Source organism: Bombus vancouverensis, chromosome 7, assembly GCF_051014615.1.
Source record: "Bombus vancouverensis nearcticus chromosome 7, iyBomVanc1_principal, whole genome shotgun sequence".
Taxonomy (NCBI): domain Eukaryota; kingdom Metazoa; phylum Arthropoda; class Insecta; order Hymenoptera; family Apidae; genus Bombus; species Bombus vancouverensis.
Genome location: NC_134917.1, coordinates 2,925,915 through 2,948,651, shown reverse-complemented (window position 1 = coordinate 2,948,651; position 22,737 = coordinate 2,925,915). Strand labels below are relative to the sequence as shown.

At 36.6% G+C, this 22,737-nt stretch overlaps 2 protein-coding genes across 21 annotated transcripts in view; both read left to right on the top strand.

Moving 5' to 3' along the window:
* Positions 1 to 19,404, top strand: part of LOC117164651 (bromodomain adjacent to zinc finger domain protein 2B) — a 236,752-nt gene extending 217,348 nt beyond the window's left edge. For 12 of the 20 annotated variants that reach the window (XM_076619749.1, XM_076619747.1, XM_076619751.1 and 9 more), the window contains 16 exons: positions 5,522 to 5,587; positions 6,198 to 6,242; positions 7,306 to 7,359; positions 8,398 to 8,596; positions 8,668 to 8,787; positions 9,828 to 10,401; positions 10,812 to 11,031; positions 11,125 to 11,866; positions 11,947 to 12,207; positions 12,306 to 12,804; positions 12,927 to 13,272; positions 14,156 to 14,277; positions 14,353 to 14,494; positions 14,603 to 14,733; positions 15,558 to 15,842; positions 16,043 to 19,404. In XM_076619749.1, the coding sequence (XP_076475864.1) occupies positions 5,522 to 5,587; positions 6,198 to 6,242; positions 7,306 to 7,359; positions 8,398 to 8,596; positions 8,668 to 8,787; positions 9,828 to 10,401; positions 10,812 to 11,031; positions 11,125 to 11,866; positions 11,947 to 12,207; positions 12,306 to 12,804; positions 12,927 to 13,272; positions 14,156 to 14,277; positions 14,353 to 14,494; positions 14,603 to 14,733; positions 15,558 to 15,842; positions 16,043 to 16,220 (3,984 nt within the window). In that variant the 3' untranslated portion in view covers positions 16,221 to 19,404. The remainder of the gene's footprint in view (positions 1 to 5,521; positions 5,588 to 6,197; positions 6,243 to 7,305; positions 7,360 to 8,397; positions 8,597 to 8,667; positions 8,788 to 9,827; positions 10,402 to 10,811; positions 11,032 to 11,124; positions 11,867 to 11,946; positions 12,208 to 12,305; positions 12,805 to 12,926; positions 13,273 to 14,155; positions 14,278 to 14,352; positions 14,495 to 14,602; positions 14,734 to 15,557; positions 15,843 to 16,042) is intronic. The other 8 variants (XM_076619763.1, XM_076619765.1, XM_076619758.1 and 5 more) reach the window with 5 other exon arrangements.
* Positions 19,405 to 20,139: 735 nt separating this feature from the next.
* LOC117164625 (NAD kinase 2, mitochondrial) lies at positions 20,140 to 22,684 on the top strand. The gene is made up of 6 exons (XM_033347775.2): positions 20,140 to 20,286; positions 20,749 to 21,046; positions 21,151 to 21,474; positions 21,559 to 21,640; positions 21,715 to 21,976; positions 22,051 to 22,684. Exons 1-6 carry the CDS (start codon positions 20,250 to 20,252, stop codon positions 22,281 to 22,283), a joined length of 1,236 nt encoding a protein of 411 aa, XP_033203666.1. The 5' UTR covers positions 20,140 to 20,249; the 3' UTR covers positions 22,284 to 22,684.
* Positions 22,685 to 22,737: the final 53 nt, after the last annotated feature.

Below are 22,737 nucleotides of genomic sequence, written 5' to 3'. Positions count from 1 at the left end.
ACCAACCCCAAAATTCTCTCCGCCCTCGATCATCCCTTTCAGGGGAACCTTCCATCGCGAGTCGCGTCCTCGAGGTTTTTGGTCATGTTCAGATGGAATTCACGATGGAATTGTGGTTGGTGAGGAATCCATAAGCAGTGATTTTTTGATTTGGAACTTGATTCAAAGTTCTTCAATCAAATGACACTACTGTAACGATGGTTCGGTGATATTGAAATTTTCCAGGGAGTCGCTTTTCTTTAAAGAACGTTTCGCTCAACGCGAGTCTCGTTTCATATAATTAGAAGAAAATGTATTGGTATATTTAGCGAAAGCAAATTGATTCGTCGAGTGCGAAATTACTTTCGAACTGGAGCGTTCCCTGAAGAAGTTCTTTGCCCGAAGCCGGTTTCCGGCACCGCTGCCATTCTTTCCGCGAATCTTTTGTCCATTAGTTGCACTCTCGATTAATTGCTTTCGAAGAATCCGCTGTCTCTCACCTTTGCCTCCATGCTCGAGAGTCCCCCAACCCGCTTCGCGGGACGCGAACTGCATTCTACGATCCTACATCGTCATTAAACCCTCATCGACTTCATGTTCACTAATGAGCGTTACCGTCGTCCTTCTGATTTCTTCGTTCAATCTCCTCCTCCCCTTTCTCTCCACCGTCTCCTCTACATTTATTTTTTTCTTCCGATTTGCACGAGGACCCAGACGAAGGACCTCTCGAGGTAAGACTACGATTGCCTGGTTTTCTATGTCGTCCATCCCATTTTTTTGCGATCGACATCTTTTCTCTAACCTGTCTACTCCATGCCCAACTTGTTCCTTCCATCATTTCACCGTCTCTACTCTGTCCATTGCTAGATTAAGTGTATCACGATGTGACAAATCAGAGGTAAGATATTATACTGCGTCTCTTTCAGACGTTTCTCACGCCAAGTATTTCACATGAACCATATTCCGCGGACCATACCACGTGTTCTTTTTCTTTTTTTTCTTTTTTTTTTTGTGTGTTCTCAATCGTTTGCATCCGGCATTTCTACATTGATCATCTGTGAATCTTTTTTTATATATTTTTTTTCCTCATCATCGACCTTCTTTATGTTTTTTTCATTTTTCTCTGTTCGCAATTTACACGCGTGTCTCCCTTTAATTAACGAATTCGGGATTTTTGTTGGTTCTCTGGAAACAGTCTGACCAAGTCACGAGTTTACTCTTATTTTCCCGCGTGCTGGTTCACATGTTCTCTTCGCTTGTCTTTTCGTTTCTTCTTCGTAGTGTCTGCAATAATTTCTAATCGCTCGAACGATGGTCCGGGTTCCCTTCGACGAACACTTGTCGCGAGAACGACGCCTCGTACCGGCCACCATCGTGTCGTTTAACGTTTTCGGATTATCTTTTCTCGGTCGGGATCGATGGGTTTTACACGCGACACCGTCGTCTGTTTCTTATTAGGCCATCAAACTTTACCACTCGAGCTGTTAAACCGTTTACTCCCTATGGTCGCGTGCGCTCGGGATTACTCGCCATGGTTTTACCATGGAAATTCGAAAGGCTTGGCCGAACTACAGAGACTTTCTCTCGAGATTTCGAGACGACGTAACGAGTCGAAAAATGCGATGGTCGAAGGTACGAAACAGGTACACGAGCACCAGTAGCCACGTTATAAAATACCTGTGCATCACGTAGCGATCGAATGAAAGAGGACACACCACACACAGCCGCACACATACTCACACATAACGCGTGTGCACGTGCGCGCCAGCGCGTATATAGATGCACACACAGTGCTTTTGTAGGGTCAGAGACGCCGGGTGATAACAATATCGACATCCCTGGCACACGCCAAATTGAGTCCGTTTTTCTTTCTCTCCTCGGCATTTTTTTTTTTTTTTTTTCAAAACGCAATAAACGCGAGAAAATGAAGTTGGAACTGTCGATGGGTTTTGCAGGGTGGTTCACGCGGTGTCGCTAACGTGAGAATTTTTAAAGTTAATGGCGTAATCTGGCAGAGGATTTTTTGATTTAACAGAAAACGTGATATCGTCGAAAGTAAGAACATGCTTACGTATATGTACGTCTGTCTTTTATTTTGATCGAACTCGAAACAGAGATATCGAGAATCATTAAAAAGGAATGTTCATGATCATTGAGAAATAAAAAAAAGTTTCCTTTGAACGTCGATAATTTTGATAACAGACCACGTCGTGCGAATCACTTTGTACAAGGCAAAATGAATCGTATTTAATCGGTGAAATTAAATCGTCGAAATAAAAGAGAGAAATTTGGTGAAATTACTTTGGATTTCCAAATATTTAAACGACTGTTCGTATAAGACAAATCGCGTTATATCGATTGCAATAAATCGACCTTTTTAATCGGTCATTTGGACGCACATTTTAAAGACGGTGCTCAATTCGGCTCGAGTGCCATGAGAAACGAATCGTCGAACTTTTCTATTGATTTACTTGATGATACATGAGAAAGAAAGTTTCGAGATTCGACGTCGATATTGTGACGAAGATTAACACAGTATGCGTAGAAGACACAAGAAACCTTCTATTTTTTTTTCTTCAATTACACGTGAATGTACAATATCTGCGAAACTATGACGATAAATTAAAAAAAAAAAATATTGTAATACCGACTGTCGCAATGCTATCCTGTGCCTAGCTTCTCCTGTCACTATATATACAAGAATAACAGCTAGCTACATGATTATCCAGCATGCCATATTTTTTTCAAATTTTTACGTGTTCTACCCGATTATCGAGTACCGCTGCCCGTGCAAATCAAGCGCTTTCTTTTCCTCTCGCTCGACAATTTTCCTTTTTTATTTTTATTTCGTTCTTTTTTATTTCGTTCTCTCTCAATTTTCTCATTTTTTTTTCACGTCTCGTTTTATTTTTTTCGCCCCTCTCTTTATTTAAAGTCGAGAAAACGCTGTCGCGTGCAACATATAATATTATCTACTCGATTAATCGTACCTACGCTCTCTTTATAATTATCGCTCTTTATTATTACCGTTGCCATTATTCTAATTACCATTATGATTATGAATTATTATATATCGAATACCGACCACGCTCACAGCTATTAAGAACTCTTTGTAATTTAAACAGGCTACTGTTCCACAACACGTTCTAATTAACAAATACTCTACTATTTTTATCAATATAGCAGCTTCAGCGATTAATACGACTCCGATATAATATCACTATAATATGTGCATAATACATAAGGCGAGTATATATGCTTGGCTCCTGCATGCGCTCTCTTCCTGTTTCTATTTCTTCTCACAATTTTCTTCTTCACGTTCTTCCTCTTCTTCTTCTTCTTCTTCTTCTTCTTCTTCTTTTGATCGCTTCAAAAATTTACTCTTATACTCTCTTTTTTAACACTTTTCCACTTTTCTACGTTATTTTGTCTTTCGTCTTTTTTCTTGTACAAATTATGGTGGTGGTTTACAATATATACATATTTATATATACATATTACTATTATATATATATTATATATATACACACTTTTTATATATATATATATTTATATCAATTAAATATTTCATATGTTGTCTATATATTTTTCTCTCTGGTAGTTGGTGAGAAGCTTTTGGTTTCGTTCGATAAAACCTCAACCTCACTTCTCTTCCATGTTCCGTTTCGTGATCCGTGCAGTCACGCGGTTTCCTCGCGAACACGGAACACGTCGGTTTGTTTCGACTTCTCTGCTTGGCTGCAGTTCTTTCTCTCTGTTCGTCATTTCCATTCTTCTTTGTTTTTACGATTTCTCTTTTCTCTCACTCTCACCACGTTATATCTGTATATTATCATCACGTTTCAGTTTTCTTCTTTCTGTCACCAGATTTTCCACGAACTAGCATGCGTACGATTTTTCACCAGTATATTTCTTTTCTTTCTTTGTTTCTTGGAAGATTCCGGTGCAAGAGATTTCTCCGTCAAGAGTCCCGTGACTCGAACACACGCCGTTTTTATGTGTGCAATTACTTCTGTCCTCGTAGTTGTTTCCAATTTGTATCTCGGTTTGATCCACTCGTTCACCAATTATGTAGGATGTTACAAAAAGAATTTAAGATTCAGTGTATTTGTAGTACATATTCACTCGGACGAACAAAGAACGTGGAATCGGTATAAGACTCAAAATCGATCGTCTCGATGAAAAGCGGGAAAACCTATTTTCATGTTTATAAAGGATGTTCGATGTGTTTTTCTTTTATTACTTCGATATTTTATGGGTTCACGTATGCTTTCCGTGTGTCGTAATAGACGTGTATTTTTAATAGATCATTGCCGTATCGACCACGTTATTATTAATCAACAAGCTGCAAATGTTTATGCAAATTATCAAGACAAAAGTTCCTTTCGCCTATTTAATACTTTTATATTATACTTTAGATATTTTATATATCTTTGCACTGCGTGTATTTTTGCATTTCTAGATAAGTGTATATAAATCCGCAGTCGTTACAAAAAAAAAAAAAAAAAAAAATCCAAAACATTTCGATCCATCTCTCACCATGAATTTAAATATCATCTTACGTTGGTCGAAAAATGTAGCGAATACAAAACTCGATATAACGTGGAAAGAATTAACTTTGGCATTTATATCGAGCCAAGTCTTACATTTTCTTTGTAACTACCTATATTTGGATTGCTATTCTCCGCTCATTGGCATATTCTTATCGATTTGTACGTTTATTCATTTCTCAAGAAAAACGGATTCACCGAATTACTATGAGTTTAATGAAATCGAGAAAAGGTTTACGTCTCGAGAACGATTTTTTATCAGCGGATACTGAAACCGACCAAAATGACGATATCGAGCCTCGATTGGAGAAATTAGAATTTAGACACGCTAGATTAGACGCTTATCTCCCTGTCACAGACTCTGCTAACGTAGTCGAGTTCGCTTCTACACTGTAGCGTTTGAGTTACGAATAGCACGAAGAGATCGGATTTTCCACAAAAAAAAGACCTCGCGAAAGAACAATTTTCAATGAGAATCTCGGGGCTTCTCCAGATTTTCAACGTAGAAATTTTAGACCTTGCAGAGAAGAGAATTTCATAGAGGTACACGCGGTGCACACGGTATCTAAGAAGAGAAACGATCGAAAAACAGAATATTGAAAATACTTCAACAGAAAAATAAGATCAATGTGACAGAACTTCCTGTATAATTCTTCTTTTTGTTGCTCTTTTTTTTTATAAAATAAACATCCAATAAGATCCTTCGATTAGTATAGATATTAGCATAGATATTAGTATGGATAATAATATCGCGTGATTGTCGGTGAAAAGAAAAAAAGAAAAAGAAAAGAATCTACGGAAATTCCCCTCGTGTGAAATCGAAAAAAAAGACAAAGGAAAAATAGACGATCTGTGAATTTAAAACGGTAAAACTCCCCCGCGAAGGTCGAGAAAAATAAGAAATCAAATTAAGCAGAAATGATTGTATAAGTTTGACCCTGCAAAAAAATAATGATGGATGCGAGTGACGTGTGTATATGGCATGTGCGCAGGCTCGGAAAAAACGGCAGGAAGAGGTGGAGAAGATACGACTGGAAGAGCAACAACGGAAGCAACAGGTAATCCTAAAATCGTTGTTACACGTTAGCCTGATTTCTCTAAACCGTAACGTTCCACTTCGTATTTTATCCCGTCTCTGCGATTTATTAAAATGAAAAAAAAAAAAAAAAATACCCGACCCTGAAATTGCCTAACTTTATTCGAGCTGCGCTTTATTTAACGATAAATTAAATTCCAACTTGTTACTCGACTCTTGCTTTCCGCTATAGACTCGATTACGAATTTTATAAAATTATCCTCTATTTCAGCGTATTTGAAAAAATTTGTAAAAAATTTCAAAAGCCTGTTATTGTTAATTCGTGGCATGAAATTGGCGTTTCATCGGCACGGAAAGTTGTTCTCAAAGCGGGATGTTGTTTGTCATTAACAATTTGGCCATAGGAATTTCCTTTTTGCTCGTTGAACGATCACACGTTTTGTGTCTCCTCCGTCCCCCCCCCCCCCGGTTTCTGTCATTTTGTCTTTCTTTTTCTTCCTTCCTATCGTTTCGTTATTTTGTCCCGTGCGAACATACTCGCGTCTCGGCAGCTTCGTTAGTTGCTTTTTAGAAGAACGATAATTAACGAACGAGAGAAAAATGACTACGAGAATTCTCTTGTGATTTCCCAGGAACGAGAACTGAAGCGGCAGCAGGCGGTTATGCTGAAAGAACAGGTGAGTGCAAGCAGATCTTCTATCATTTTCAAAGATCATTCTCGCGTATCGTCTCATTGCTGTAGAATAGATGGTGTGTATGTGTGTGTGTGTGTGTGTATTTTTATTTCTTTCGTAGAGATATTAGCTTCTGTTTTTTATATATTTTCGACCTATACAAACAGCTTATTACGTCCATCCGTCTCTCCATTTACTAATCTGCTAAGCAATTAAATATTGAATTATATTATCTGTTCATTTTTCACTTTTATCATATTTTTGTTTCCTTTTTTTTACATCTTTTTTTTATTTCAATCAAGCATTCATTAATTGTTACTTCTATAGATTTCGTTTTTTATTCAAAATTTTTACATCCCTTTCGGTTTTTTTATATTGTATTTTTTTTTCCTTCTAAATTCTTCATTTATTTATTTAAGAATTATTTCATTTGACTTTGATCTTCATACGAAAGCAAAGCTACACGACGGTGAGGAGACGCAAAGTTTTCCGTTATTTCGTCATTTCCACAGACACACGCTACGTCACACTGTTCTGTTACATATGTGTTTGCTTTTCTCTTTTTTTTTTTTTTTAGTTTTGTGATGTAGCACTGTAATTTCGTCTCTGTGGTTTCTTGAACGTAGATTTCGCGGCACACTGCCGCATCCCTATGGTTGCCTTGAGTTTTCGTTTCCGTTCGTTTGTGACACAGGCGTGAATTTGGTCTTGACGTAGCTATCTTATGGAATTAGACGATCCGCTTGAACGTAACGTAATTACGATTCAAACTACGTTTTTTTCCAAAAATAAAATCTATATTTCAAAGTGTCTTTGATCGACGTTGATCTAGATACGATAATCGCGAACTATGGTCACTATGATGAACACAGATGTCAAACAGTCTTTTTTATATGATTTAAAAAAGAAATTCTTAAAAAGACAGTTGAAAATTTATTTCTCATGAAAGATTTGATTTTGCAACGTGATTATAAGACGCGTCAAAGAAACCAAGATGTACTGTTAGTTTTGAGCGCGTAAAGTTAGTTTGAGCACTGGTGGACTGTGGATATGTTTTGTGCCGCAGATGTACATGCAGGAGCTCACCAAGCAGCGCGAGATGCTCTACACCGTCGAGCTGGTATGTCTCATACCCAATCTAGTTTAAGACGACTTCCTTAAAACGGAACGAATCGAATTTTCATCAACTTTAAACTCGTCACTGTCTACGTCTCGTGTCTGTCTAAGAAAGGAGGAAATAAAGAGTAAAGCACAGTCGATCGATTAAATCCCAATCCATACGTACGATACTTTTTCATAAGCCAATAATTTGTCAAATTTGCGGATAGTCTTACTGCGAATTTAAATTGAATTATCATCGCTTTGTTATCATTTTATCAAGCTTAATTATGGCAAATTATATAGTTGTGATATGGTAAGATTGAATCGATAGCTCGCTAAACGATGAGTAGCGGAAAGGTAGACCGGCTGACGAGTTCAAAGTTATCAGGTTCACTTGTGCGTCACTAGTTGAAATTAATCTGCACTCGCAGACTCGTCGGTTTCTCGTCGAGGATCTTAGATCTGCCACGAGTTATCGACGATTGAAATCGCATTTGAAAAATAATTTCGCCACGCGAACGACACTAATGCTTTTCGAGAGATCCACGTTCACTAACCAGTCCCTCGGTAACGATGTTTATACCCCGTCTCAGTGATATCAGTCATTTTGCATCCTAAGACGCTTCTTTCTCGCTTCGTTCATATCGATATAAAATTCAGATGCTTGCATCTCACGTAATAATAACAGAATAACGAGTAAAATATGTAGAGAAATGGAAAAGAAATATCATACTAAATAGAACGCTGTGTGGACATCAAAGCGCAGTGATCATTCGAAAAATAGTAGACGAAATATCGAACAGTGTGGTTGGGTAAAAGAAGAGTTTTTTGTGCACGGTATTTTTGAACAAAACCAAAAGTCGAATTGCCACTATCGAGTTTGTAGCTTTCTCTGAAACCAGTATCTTTGGAAACGGTCATAGAGTTTGCCGTAGTCCGTGCGTGTCAAAGTTGTGCTGCTAACGAGATCTTTTAAGAACAATTTTCTCTGCATGGGACGCACTCTGTTCTATTTTATGCCTTTCGTTCGTTACATTCCTTTCCTTGGATACTTTAGGAGAGAGAACGAAGGAGACAGCACATGGCGTTGGTTCGAGCGTTGGAAAATCGACGAAAAATGGAGGAAAGAGAGAAGAAACGGTTAGAGGCGAGAGCCGAGAGAATAGCGACGAAGGAGAAACGAGCTGAACAGAGGAAGGTTGAGATGGAACTGATCGAACAGATCAGAAAGCCTGTCGAGGACATGGAGCTAACGGGTATGTCTCTGCCAAGCTTTTGTTCCTCGATTATAGAGCTTCTGTGACACAAGGTATTTCTCTGTTTTCAGATCACAGACCACTGCCAGAATTGAAACGACTACCTGGTCTCAAGCTGTCCGGTCAGGCATTCGCAGACATTGTGATGGTGTTCGAATTTCTGCATAATTTCGGCGAGACTTTAGGCTTTGGTGGGTTTAATTGTTCATTGGTTATGGTAGTCTTTGATTTGCAATAATTTTCCTGAAACAGATTATTGACTTACCACGTAAACCTCCGTTACGTTGGTTCCTTCTTCGCTAGGATACTGAACAATTTGTTCTTGACACTAGAACTTTCAAGCTGATCAAACGACTGATTCACAATTTCCTGACAAAATATGTAGATAACATTTCTCTGGTATTTCATATTTTTTTATGTATCTTTCGCTTTGATTTCTTTGGTTACAAGTTTTATACTTTAATCTTCGTCAGATGTAATATTAGATCGACCAAAGACACGACTGCCACGTCTTTCAAGATTTCCATGCATATAAATTATTCTATTCTACTTTTGGAGTATTAGAATAGGAGAATGAATCAATTTTTTCCTTACTATCAATGATCACCTTGAATTGTGTGTCGAAAAAGATTTGAGACAATTCTAAAGTTAGAAGTAGATTAATTGTTCATTGGTTATGGTGGTCTTTGATTTGCAATAATTTTCCTGAAACAGATTATTGACTTACCACGTAAACCTCCGTTACGTTGGTTCCTTCTTCGCTAGGATACTGAACAATTTGTTCTTGACACTAGAACTTTCAAGCTGATCAAACGACTGATTCACAATTTCCTGACAAAATATGTAGATAACATTTCTCTGGTATTTCATATTTTTTATGTATCTTTCGCTTTGATTTCTTTGGTTACAAGTTTTATACTTTAATCTTCGTCAGATGTAATATTAGATCGACCAAAGACACGACTGCCACGTCTTTCAAGATTTCCATGCTTATAAATCATTCTATTCTACTTTTGGAGCATTAGAATAGGAGAATGAATCAATTTTTTCCTTACTATCAATGATCACCTTGAATTGTGTGTCGAAAAAGATTTGAGACAATCCTAAAGTTAGAAGTAGATTAATCATTGAAGCATTACTGATCGAAATCGTTGGCAATCTTTTATTCGTGAGTATTAATCGCACATAATTCTATTAAAATTTACTGATCATATAATCTTCGCTCATTCAGATATGGAATCGCTCCCAAGCCTAAAAAGCCTCCAACTCGCGCTGCTAAACGATGAGGAAGCTGAGGAAGAACTTCTTTCCGTGATGACACATCTGTTAGTATGCGCTATCGAAGATCCAGGAATCCCTCAACCGGCAAGGCATACAACCGGTCTTGGTCAAAGTTTACGTCAAGCTGATATAACGCACGCTAACATCAGCGAAGTCTTACGAATCTACTTATACGCGAACGCGACAGGAGAAGTGAAGGCTTTGACAGGAGTATGTTTGGAACGAGAGCGTGACAAGAAATTCGCAGATCATCATCAGAATGGCGGTGACTATGCCTCGACCTGTTCAGGAAAGAACGCTCAATTCTACGAACACTTGCACAACAACGAAACATGGAAGATGTCCGAGAGGCTGAGGGACAAACCGTTCCTGGCCTTGAATCCCACGCATAAGGCGCAGATGCTCGCGTTTCTCTGCAACGAGCTATTGCAGAACAAGGCTGTGATCCGACAGATCGAAGGTAGCTTGGAGACGGTAGCTCAATTGAGGAAAGAGAGATTTGTGTTGGATACAAAAATTAGGAAGTAAGTATTTTTTTATGCTAATACTCTGATGTATACTACCACTTGGCGTTACTATACTTTTATGTAATTTATACTATCTTAAATATTCAAATAGTTTGGTCGCTTTATACTAACTTTGCTTTGAATTTTTCCAACGTATGTAAATTAATGATAAATTATTAGTTAGAAGCAACACTTATTAACTTTCCAAGGAATCGTTAGACTATAAATTTACATTACCTATTGGAAAACATTTTATCAGATCAATGATACTACTATATAATCACAATAGTGATTATGAAGAATAAAATCATTGCAATTTGATTTATCGGTAATCTTATAATTAAAATACATTTGGTTAAAGGTAAGGAAGTGTCCAGATACTGCATATCTTTGTGATAATGATTGATTCTTTTCCATCTTTTTCGTAGATTGAGGCAGTTGCATAGTCGAAAGGTTCGAATGGAAGCAGTTGGCGTAATCGTTAACAAAACTGGAGATACTATTACGATCGAGAAGAAAGAGGTTGACGAAGAAGGTAACACGACGTCGACAGCAGTGGGGACGACACCCACTCCTGATGAAATTCATCACGAAGACGAGGTTGAAGACATGTCCGAGAATGAGAGCGAAGGAACTCAGCCCGAGGAGGTAAATTATATAGTTCAATAAATTACAATTTAATAAAATACAGTTGACTGCTCTATTCTGAAAGATGGTTTAATTCTCTTGTGCGTAACTTAGGAGGAGGACAAAAATCTGTCCGGCGAAGAACTGGGTAAAAAATTGGATAAACTGTTGAAACAGTCAGAGGAACAATTGCAGAAATTGAACAGCTTCTCGAAACAGCTACGAGCACATATATTTGGGCAAGACAGATACTGGAGAAGATACTGGGAGCTGGCATGCGCTGGTGGCATCTTCGTCGAAGCCATGGAAAGCGCTGAACCAGAAATCCTAGAGTTGCAGGCTGAACTAGACGAAAAGTACAAAAACGTATCGATGGAGGAAAAATCAGAAACGAAGCAGGAGGACACCAAAGTCGAGAATCGCGAGAACGAAGCTCCTAACGACGTAAAGAAGGAGAAGAAATTCAATTCGAGCGAGCAAGAGGCCGACGTCAAGCCTTTGGCGGACAAAACGAAATCTGAAAGTGAAGATGTTAATTGCAAGAAAGAACCTATGCAAAACTGCGAGAATTTGGCGAACATGAAGGAAGAGAAAAAGAATGATTTGGATAATTCGATGACCGATGCGAAGACCAACGTCACGTCTGAAGAGATTAAACAAGAAACAGAGATAGTTAGTATGGATGTCGATATCAAAGAAGAGACGAAGAAGGAGAACGACGAAGCAGATGAAGACATGAAACCAGCGGTGAAGATAATGGAAGATAAAATCGTCGAAACAATTCCAAACGGTGATAAGTTCAACCATGTTAACAATCTTCATAATGGAAAAGAATTAAACGGCACCTTTATATCTAGTAAGATTGTCTCCATTTACTGTTGATGTAAAGTATTATTAAAGACGTTTTATTAATGTGCTTTACGCTAATAATTCCAGATAATAGCAACGAATCCAATTGGTTCTCGATCTTACCTCGCGAGACTTGCGATACTCCAGGACCAAGTACCAAGCAAATATTTGGAATAGCCGAACCAACCGAACTGAGAATACCAGTGTTCCCTCCGCCGGCTAGTCCAAATTATGACAGGTGCGACAGTCCAGCTCCTTTGATTTTGACTCAAGACGAAGCAGCGCAACTTGAGTATTTGAAAGTGCATGGTTTACCACCCCCTGGAGAAGCCAAACCAGTACCAAAAGGTAAGTAACATATGCTAGAGCTCTAGCTAAAAGACATAACTAAAAGTTATGTTTAAGATAAATTCTTAAGACTAACGTCTCTCTTCGTTCATATTTAGATTTGAGATATGGTTGGTGGAGAATAACGGACGTAGACACGTTTCAAGAACTATTGGAGCACCTTCATTCTCGCGGTGTTCGCGAGAAGGAACTAAAACGTACAACGTGGGCGACCATGGAATCTTTCCTAGCTGTTACGGGCAAGATCAACGTGGACCCTGGTAACCTGACTGCTACCGAACTTCAAGCGACACCAGACGAACCCGACACACCGATTCCAAAACCAGACAACCCGGCTGACTGGAGTGAACAAGTCGCATTACGGGTAGATGCGCAGCTCTTGGAACAAGTCGAGGCTCTAGAAGATAAAGTCGCAAATGCCAGCATGCAGATCAAAGGCTGGAAGTTACCTCCACGAGCAGGAACCGAAGAGGCAGAAGAAATTGAAAAACTGAATGAAATGGAGAAAATTAGCGCGGTTGAACAAGCTCGACAAAGGTTACTGTCCCTGGAAGCAGCTATTGAAAGGAGATACTTAAAACCACCGTTAGGCGTTTGGTAAGACTATCTACTAGTATTTAGGCTTTACATACCCTAGTTATTTTAGTTCAATATTATTCTACAATTTAAATGTTTTTCTGTCTGCATTTCAAATTTAAATATTTCATTTTAAATTATAGTACTGGAGATCCAAATCTAGCGGCCTTAAAGGCAGAACAAGCGGCCGCTGCTAACGCAAATTCGAATAATTCGGATCAGAGCAATCAGACCCCGATACCTCAAGAAGAAACAACTCCAAGAGGGCTGAACAACTGGCGAGAAGCAACGGCTCGAGCACACACGTCCGCTCAGCTCGCCATGGCGCTTTATATGTTGGAGGCCAGCATCGCTTGGGACAAGAGCATCATGAAGGCTGTGAGTCTAACACCAGCTAGAAACTCGGTCTGCGTCAAGCTACGAAACCGCTGCGTCTCACTCAAAGCTACCACTCAATACAATCAGCTATTGACTACTTCTCAGGCCTCTGTGGGTATTCGCACTAACTTACTAACCAAAGTATCCTTTTTACTTCCTGCGTGACTCTTTCGTCCTTCCTTGCACAGTGAACCACAGAGAACATTATCGCTTTCGATGATGATTGGTAAACGGTTCAGTCAAACGAAATGCTCTTACCGTGGTATTTTCCAATAATATACATACTTACATACGATATTGTAAGGAAGTTTAATACGAATTAATGGTAATTTTTATAAGTGCGAATAATGCGGCAGCCATAGTTGTAAATTAGCGAAAAATCAAATATAGAAAAATTAAATTATTTGATACGCTTTCATCATTGTTATTTGAAATAGTTTGATATTTTATCAATTCTAAACTTACAAACTAAGTTACTTTAAATTGCTATAATTTGAAAAATGAATAATACGTTAACAAGTTTAATGGTGGTTAGAGTCTAACGTAACGGTAGCATGCAAGAAAATATGCCGCTTATCATCTACTCATTTTTTCCTTTATTGCTTCATATTTTTCCTTTTGTAGAGTAGCTTCGATGTTTAGTTATAACGACTTTATACTATATGCATAATCTAAGCATCGAAATATATCTATTATTCTTTTATCCCGACTCGCCATTTATACTCAATCTTAATCACATAATAGATTATAACAATGACGATATGCACGACACGAACGGAATTAAAATGCTTTACTCTCATTTCGTTAATTAAATATTCCTGAATGTTGATTTATCCCACTTATTTATTGTATTCTTTGCTTATTAACATTTATTGCATCCATGGGGTTTAGCTTTAAATGCTTGAATAACAAAACGCTGAAACATTAAAATTAATTTACCCCGAACAATGTGTTTTAACATTTTAAATTGGAAAATTTTCTTTTTCTGTTACAGAATTGTCAGTTCTGTCATAGCGGAGATAACGAAGACAAACTATTACTGTGTGATGGTTGTGACCGCGGCTATCATACTTATTGTTTCCGTCCAAAAATGGAAAACATTCCTGATGGTGACTGGTAAGAAATTGTATCTTAAACGTACAAGAAATAGTAAAAACTCGTTTTGTAATTAAACGATTGTAAATATCTTAGGTATTGTCACGAATGCATGAACAAAGCTACAGGGGAACGAAACTGTTTGGTATGTGGAAAGAGGGTTGGTAAAAATTTAGTGCTATGTGAACTCTGTCCACGGGCTTATCACACTGACTGCCACAATCCTGTTATGCCAAAAGTAAGAAATTATTTTATCTATTGTTTACAAACCACAGAATGTATTGAGACTTTCCTTGAATAAAATATCTTTATCTGCTTGATTCACGTGCATACTTGATATTTTCAGATGCCAAGGGGTAAATGGTATTGTTCTAATTGCCACAGTAAACAACCAAAGAAGAGAAATAGTAGTCGAAGGAGTCATACCAAAGGGGCAGGCACCAGAGAAAGTGAAAGTTCTGATCATCCACCAGCTAGGTGATTACGTTAAAAAACCAAACATTGTCAACTCGCTGATTTAACAACGTTTCATACGAAGTATACAGTAGGGAAAACAGCTACGAAACCATGACTCAATAATTATAACATTGTTCAGCGAACGTATACGATAAACAAACAATTTCCGATCGAATATGAAACAAAAGAACCGCTTTAAAACGAACGAACATAGAAAGTATACACTGTTCTCATGCGATTATACCGACTTATATCCTCGACTCGTATCGTACATACTCGTCGAAAGTTATTGTTGTAAAGAAGTATTTACTCCATACAGGGTGTTCCACGATAGGTTAATCGTAGTTAATGTTGTTCTTCTACTAACTAAAAAGCAATCATCGATACCCTGTGAATATACCATAGCGTCAGGTCCCTTCTCGTCGGGGGACACCCTGTACTTTGTACAGCGTGTTACGATCATCAAGTATGGGATGGGTATTTTCTTAGAAAATTCGTCGTAACGGTAGTGCTGCCTTCAGGTTCTATGATTACTCGAAAATGTATAATAATAATAATAATAATAATAATAATAATAATAATAATAATAATAATAATAATAATAATAATAATAAACCATAGAAGGGCAAAAAAAAACGGCGAGAGAGAAAAAAGGGAGACCAAATATAAACGAAAGACAAAGAGTCAGAAAGACGAAATGTTCCATCGAGAACAACGTACCCGTCTCAAGCAGAAAAAACACGCTCGAGTCTTAATGCATTCGTCCAGAAGCTTTTATGACGGAAAAACCTCCTGCAAACGAGAAAGATAAACGTGCAAATAATTTCTGTTGTTTTGCGTCGCAGTCCAACGCCGTCAACGGCATCGAACACACACGTAGAGGACGTCAGTTCATCGGAACCGGCAACCCCAACTGCTTCGCCACGGAAGGAGGGAAACAATAGGACGCTCACGAAGAAACAGCAACGAGAGTTGGCTCCTTGTAAGGTGCTACTCGAACAGTTGGAGCAACAGGACGAGGCCTGGCCGTTCCTCTTGCCGGTGAACACCAAACAGTTTCCTACCTACAAGAAAATTATTAAAACACCCATGGATCTCAGTACGATCAAGAAGAAATTGCAGGACTCCGTGTAAGTTACACGCGTACCAACGACTACTAGTTAATTGAACGTACTCTCTATTTAGAAATGCCTCTTTCCCTAAACATAAAAAAAAAAAGTAAACAGTTCACCTAAGATCTCTAGAAAAAAGCTCTAACGTGATCGTCAGCTTCAATCCGAACAAATTGGAAAATTGCCGAATATGTTCCAAAGAGTGCTTCTCGATACAGGTACAAGTCTCGCGATGAGTTTTGCGCCGATGTCAGACAGATGTTCATCAACTGCGAGGTATTCAACGAGGATGACAGTCCCGTGGGGAAGGCTGGACACGGGATGCGCAGTTTCTTCGAAATGCGTTGGACCGAGATTACTGGCGCACCACCTCCACACCCACAAACGCATAGCTGAGGCTCGGTTCGCTCTCGCAACACCTGCAACAGTTTTGCCCACTTCTACTACTAGAGGATAGATCCCTTGACATATAGTATCATTAGGAATCGTCCAAGAGACTAACGGCGAGTCCTGTTTTCTCTGTGCTCCGTCGGCCTCGTTCTAGCGGCTGACCGAACAACTTTAATACTAATAGAGAGAAAACAAAAAACAGTAATAGGAAGTCCACGAATACGGGTACATCTTCGTATGCGTCGCGTTACGTACGTGTTACACATTCGCCTCTTCTCATCCTATGTACTCGTTACTCACCCGTAATCGACGCTCGCGTGGCTGCTTCTCTCCTTCTAAGTACACACATACCTTAATACTCGAAACTAATCTAATGGTGACGAACGTCTTTAACGGCTCGTACTTCCCCTCTCTGTAGCATCAACGGCGAACTAAAGAAAAAAACCGCGATGTTGCAAGAATTATATATATATATATATTCGTCGAGATGCCTCTGCTGAACGAAACTCAAGTTACGTTTAACGAACAACATAAGGATTGTTAGTAGGATCATGAGAGAAGTTATAAAACTTATCATGGCCGGAAGCCGTGACAGAGACTTTACGATATAGATTACATTTTGTGATTCGGAGCTTCTTAAGATCGGCGCGACTAAAAACACCCATGTATGGGAATGCATCTACTCGTTCGAAGCCTCCAAACTCCCTGCTTCCCGAGTAGAAATGAAACTCAATGCAGATGGTCACTGTACTTACTGAATAAAACGAGTAAATTTTTGCCTAAGCAAACAAGAATGTAATTTGCAATTGTATTATACGGGCTTAGTGCCGGCGTGTCGGCAAAAGAAATATTTTGCAAAGTAATGAATGTGAAAAGAAGAGGTATATATAAATATATATAAATATATATAAATATAAATATAAATGTATAAATATGAATATAGTGTATATGTATACTATATAGATAGTCACGTCACACGAACATGCAACACACATACACGTAACACTTCTGCCCACGAAAACGTCAGCACGATAAGGGTAACATTTGCTGTACAGTAAGATATACAACAGAATGACGAAGTCAATCTTCCAATTAAGGACGGAGTTAATGCCATTCCACGGATTCTTTGTCCCTTTCTTTTTATTAATTCGCTTTTTACTTTATTTATTTATGTTTGAATCATGGGTGAACGGAAATGAGGCTTATTTGATTGAATGATTGCACACAAACAGAGTATCTTAATAACTCGACGTGAATTTTTATAAAAAGAAATGTAAATCTCTTTACCTATGTCAAACGAAACTTGATAAGTAATTAATTTGCAAGGGAGAATTAAACCTATAAGACATAGGATAAAATAAAATATATGAACGTTGGAAAATGTAGTCTGTTAAAGTCTGAAAGTGAATGGTTTTTGTTGACTAAGTACGTTTTAATAAATCTGATTTAGTATGGCTAAAATTAGTGCTACATTAACTCAACTGATATCATTCGGATTCAAATATCATATATGAAAGCAATATGAATTAAAAATTCCATTTACCTTAGAGTGAACACAGTACAATTGTATGCGTTGAATGGCAGTCGCTTTTAACAAAGAAAGAAAAAAGTTATAAATTTTAAAGCAAGGCAATGGACTATCATGTTCACGTTCTTTTTTTTTTTTTTTTTAACAAATTAAAGCAGTTTTATCCTACATGGTGCGTAGCGTTACACTGTGAAATGTAAGCGTCGTTGAATTTTATCCGCGTCGAGTTCCGACAGGACCTCGAGTTTGATTGTTCGTAATAATAACGCGAGTTTTTTAAGCGATAATCGATTTCTCGATAGGATTACAATAATGTAATATCTCACACGCAGTGTACCCGGGACGATGAAACAACCCAAACACGTTTCGAAACGGATATCGTGCGACAGGGCGATGTAAGAACATGCTACGTATGAATGATGGTGTCGGTAGTAAGTCTTGGATTCATTAGATAAGCCGCGGTACCTTCGTAAATGTGACCATCGCACGACGATAAAACGATTAACACAAGAACATTAATGATATCTTGTTTTTTATGTAATTGATGTACATTATTGCTCGTAATAGCGGATAATTATGTAATAACAACGGTTAAAAAGAGAATAGAGGAAGAAAGAGAGCGAGCGAGAGAGAGAGAGAGAGAGAGAGAGAAGTGGTTCGGCCGTAGTGATATGTGCTAAACATTCGTAGTATGTAAAAGTATTAGCTAGATTATAAAATGCCGCGTGAAAACGACTACAACGTGAATGACGATTAACGAAATATGCAGGGTGCGGCTGAATACGCAAAATGGATGTATTGTCGTCCTGACATGGTCTAAGAACGATCGGTAACAGTAAGATCGTAACGAGTAAAAACGCGCGTCTTTTTATTATCACTTTTTAATTTCATTTGCAGACAATACGTTTATATTAAATGACCATATAGTCATTTTCTTACTAATTTTTTTATTTCCGCAAATCAATCTATATATGTACGTCTCGGAATTTTTCTTCTTTAGGACGATCGTTGGTTTTCACAATGATAAATAATATAAAATATACAACGTTATATATTTTAATACGTGAGCGCATTGTCGGGGCATTTCGCGATCTTACCAAACGTTCTTAGAATGCAAGTCGACGTAAACGTATGCGTGAAACATGTGTGTACATCACTTTATGCACGCCTTGCACCCTCGTATTATAGTCGATGCATTAGACATCTCATACATTCAGATACACCACCAATAACAACAAGAACAAATAATTTTTTAAGATTCAATTATTATTTAAATAGTACAGTTACATTGTTAGTATGAATAACGACGCTTTTTATACGAATTTTAGTTTTTAATGTCGATCTTATGATATATTATATGGTATAATGATAATGACAATGGTAATAACAATAACGATAAACGATATCGATAATGGAACAGATTAAAGAGAAATTAAAAACTGCGCAAATGAGAAAGGAGAACACGAAGAGAGAACGAAAGAAAAGGAATGAGTGAGAGTGAGAGAACGAGAAAAAGAGATTATTGGAAGCCAGAGTGTGTGTTTAAGCTAGATGATTGTCTATAGTATAAACGAAGGCATACAGTAGGTAGCCTCGATGCTATTTAAACAGACTTAATTAATGTATTGCAAATGAATTAATAAAGTGTAAGCGAAGCGTGTATCTGTACAGTGAAATCTTTTTTTCTCAATTATTTCAAAACGCTTGAGTTTAGAAATGGAAACGTTCTTTTAAGTTATCTCTTATTACTTCGTAATTTGTCAATGACTTTTTTATATCAATATGAATAGACATCGAAGCATATACAATTTTTTTTTTAATACATTTCTTTTGACACATTTTCTTTAAAACACTTTCTTTAGTACATCTTTAACATGTTAAATAGTATGGCGTATTAGTGACCGGAACTAAACTTATCAATGGCACATGGTACATAAAGCTCAGTTTAAGTATATATTTAAATTTAAAAGAGTCATAATTGTAAAATTTCTAATACTTTCAATATTCTAAATAATAATATTCTAAAATACTCTAAATGCAACATAAAATACTTAACTAATTTGCTTTCACTGGGATATGTTCATATTACATGGACATTATGATATTATGGTATATATTATTTTAAAATTAGTGATCGTGTTTCGGCGCTATAGGCAGGATATTTAAAATTTACACGGCCATCAACGTGTTAAGTATGCAATTTTATCTTTCACGCTTAGTAACTTTTCTTTTAATTAATCATTAAATTTAATAAACTATTATTTTATCAATGAAAAGAAATTATACGCATTCGTATTTCCCGCGGTCGCTGTACTAGCTTTGAAAATTCATGCCCGTTATACTGCCATATATATATGTATGCTAACTCATATATATATATATGTCATTGCTGTAGTATTTACCGCTTGTGCCAGTGGAGAGGTTAAAAACGTTTTAACGTGCTTAATATTTCTTTGTTTTGTATTATTTGTTCGCATTTCGTATATCAATTTTTTAAGCAGCATGCGATGACGACTCTCAACCATCTTCGAAAAAGATCTGCCAGTAAGTCAATTATCATTATCAGTAGCGTTTAATTCCATTGGTGACGATACGTAATGTCAAGACGCTCCAATGAAAATTCGCAAAACAAAAAACAAATTCTAATAATAACTTTAGTATATATTTTATTTTGAACGATTTCAAACACAAGATTAATTGGATATTAATCATCCGTCAATCAATGGTCTCATTAATAATAATGGAGACATTAAAATGTAAAAGTACTGTGAATACGTACTTTCTACACATGAAGCTCATAAATAAAGCCATAACAATAAAAAAAAATATGTACGTAAATGTTATATAATTTGATATTTCTTATAAAAATCAAAATGAAATATTTAATGGTTGTTTAAATACATTTGTTATACTGCTATGACAAATGGTGTCATTCCTCATTACTTATTATTTTGGAGTTTTTAGAAAATCAATCGATAACTTAATTTACACTTTATATTTTTTTAGGAGCTGTACAATTTTTACAACCGCATAAGTACAATGCTTCCAATAATCTTAGGTTATTCCTCCGAAATGAATCGAATTTTGTACCGAAGAGAGTGCTCATTGTGGCAAAATTGTCGCGATATCATTTTGAAAAAATACGAGAACCAAACTTGAGTGACGAACAATTAAAGTTTAAATTGTTGGAAAGAGGTTCTGATTATGATACAATGATAGCTAGTCATATAGCAACCAAACATGTGAAAAATCAAGTAATTGAAGTCTTGAAGAAACTGAATATAGAGTATAAAATAATAAATAGGTAAAAATACATAATTCTTATTCTATGAATCTTTGTTGAGTTAAATATTTGTTAAACTAGCGCTGTGTTTATCCTGATTGTTATGCTTATGTATGTTCTATAAGGGAAAATCTAGACAGGTCAAATTTTATTTGGGCTGATTTAATTCTTCCGATTGGTGGCGATGGGACGTTTCTGTTGGCGTCAAATATGATATTCGATGACAAGACACCAATAATTGGTATTAATTCATTTCCGGAAAGATCGGAAGGATATCTTATGTTATCTCCGAAATATACGACAAGGATACCTGAAATTTTCGAAATGCTAAAAGCAGGTCATTACAACGTAATAATGAGACGAAGAATTCGTACGACGATAAAGGGAGATAATATTTGGGACCCTCCTTTCCACACGCACGAAAAAGGCCGCGTTGTAGGTGAAGAAAAGTAATAAATTAAGAGAGAGAGAATCACTTTTTATATAACAAATTTGAAGACATCATACATTACAAAAATGTTTTACTATTACAGATTTTACACACAAGATCTGAAGCAAGAAATATCAAATAAGTTACCAAAAAAAAGACGTTTGCCTTGGTTGGCATTAAATGAAGTAAGTTACACGCAAATAAATCATGTGTTCTTTAATAATTATGGATTTAAATTTAACATTTTTTAAACATCTAGGTATTTATAGCAGAAATACTTTCTGCTAGAATAAGTAATTTACTAATAAATTTAAATAATGAAGAGAAATATCATTTGGTAAGAAGTTCTGGCTTGTGTGTTAGCACAGGAACAGGATCAACATCTTGGTATAGATCTATAAATACTGTTAGTCCACAAGTAGTAAAAGAAATACTGAGCCTTTTAGATAAAAAACAAATTGACAATGAAGAGGTTGAAAAAATCTCTTCTACTTTCAATGCTGGTTTACCTTTTCATGCGGGTAAGTATAATATTGTATTAAGTAAAAAAAGTTGTAATAAAATATGTATATATAATATAATATTTGTATTTTAGAGGAATTAAAATTGTGTTATTCTGTAAGAGATATGATGGTAAATAGCATGTGGCCTACACCAAAGTGTCTGCAACCTCGTGGATTTTGTAAAAAGCTGACAGTAACATCACAATGTTATGATGCTGGTTTAGTCCTTGATGGTGGCATAGCAGTACCATTCAATTTTGGGACTACTGCAGTATTGGAGACTTATCCTGAAGATTCTTTACGAGCGCTAACCCTTCCAGATTGATAAGTATTTATTTTGAATAAAGATTTAGTTTTGATTTAATTTAAGAAGGTGGGAAATAGTTAGAAGGTGGGAAGTATCAACAGTTTTGATGTATTGAAGATTAACAAGGCTTTCACAGTATGTGAAATCTGCACTTTTGTATCTCAGAATGTTTTGGAATTTTATAAACCGCATTTGATTTGATATATATGTACAATTTCTCAAAGACTACTATAATTTTATAACGTTTTGCATTCTGCAATATAATTATGTACATGTATAAGTTAATGTAAACCATATTCCAATGAATAGCAGTAATAAAATCAATATAAGTAATGTTCATGTAAATGTAATATCAGTGAATTTTTATGAAATTGTATTTCTTAGGAATAAAGGAACAAAAATATTGTTTATACGTAAAAGTTCTAATCAATTGTTTATTTACTCAGTTTGTATAATTATGCGCCCTTTTTAT

Bases quoted from the DNA above. Each gene is read 5' to 3' on its own strand.
- LOC117164625 (XM_033347775.2), top strand. From the start codon at position 20,250: ATGACGACTCTCAACCATCTTCGAAAAAGATCTGCCA. The intron at 20,287-20,748 runs GTAAGTCAATTA...ATATTTTTTTAG, and splicing joins TCTTCGAAAAAGATCTGCCA to GAGCTGTACAATTTTTACAA. The intron at 21,641-21,714 runs GTAAGTTACACG...TTAAACATCTAG, and splicing joins CTTGGTTGGCATTAAATGAA to GTATTTATAGCAGAAATACT.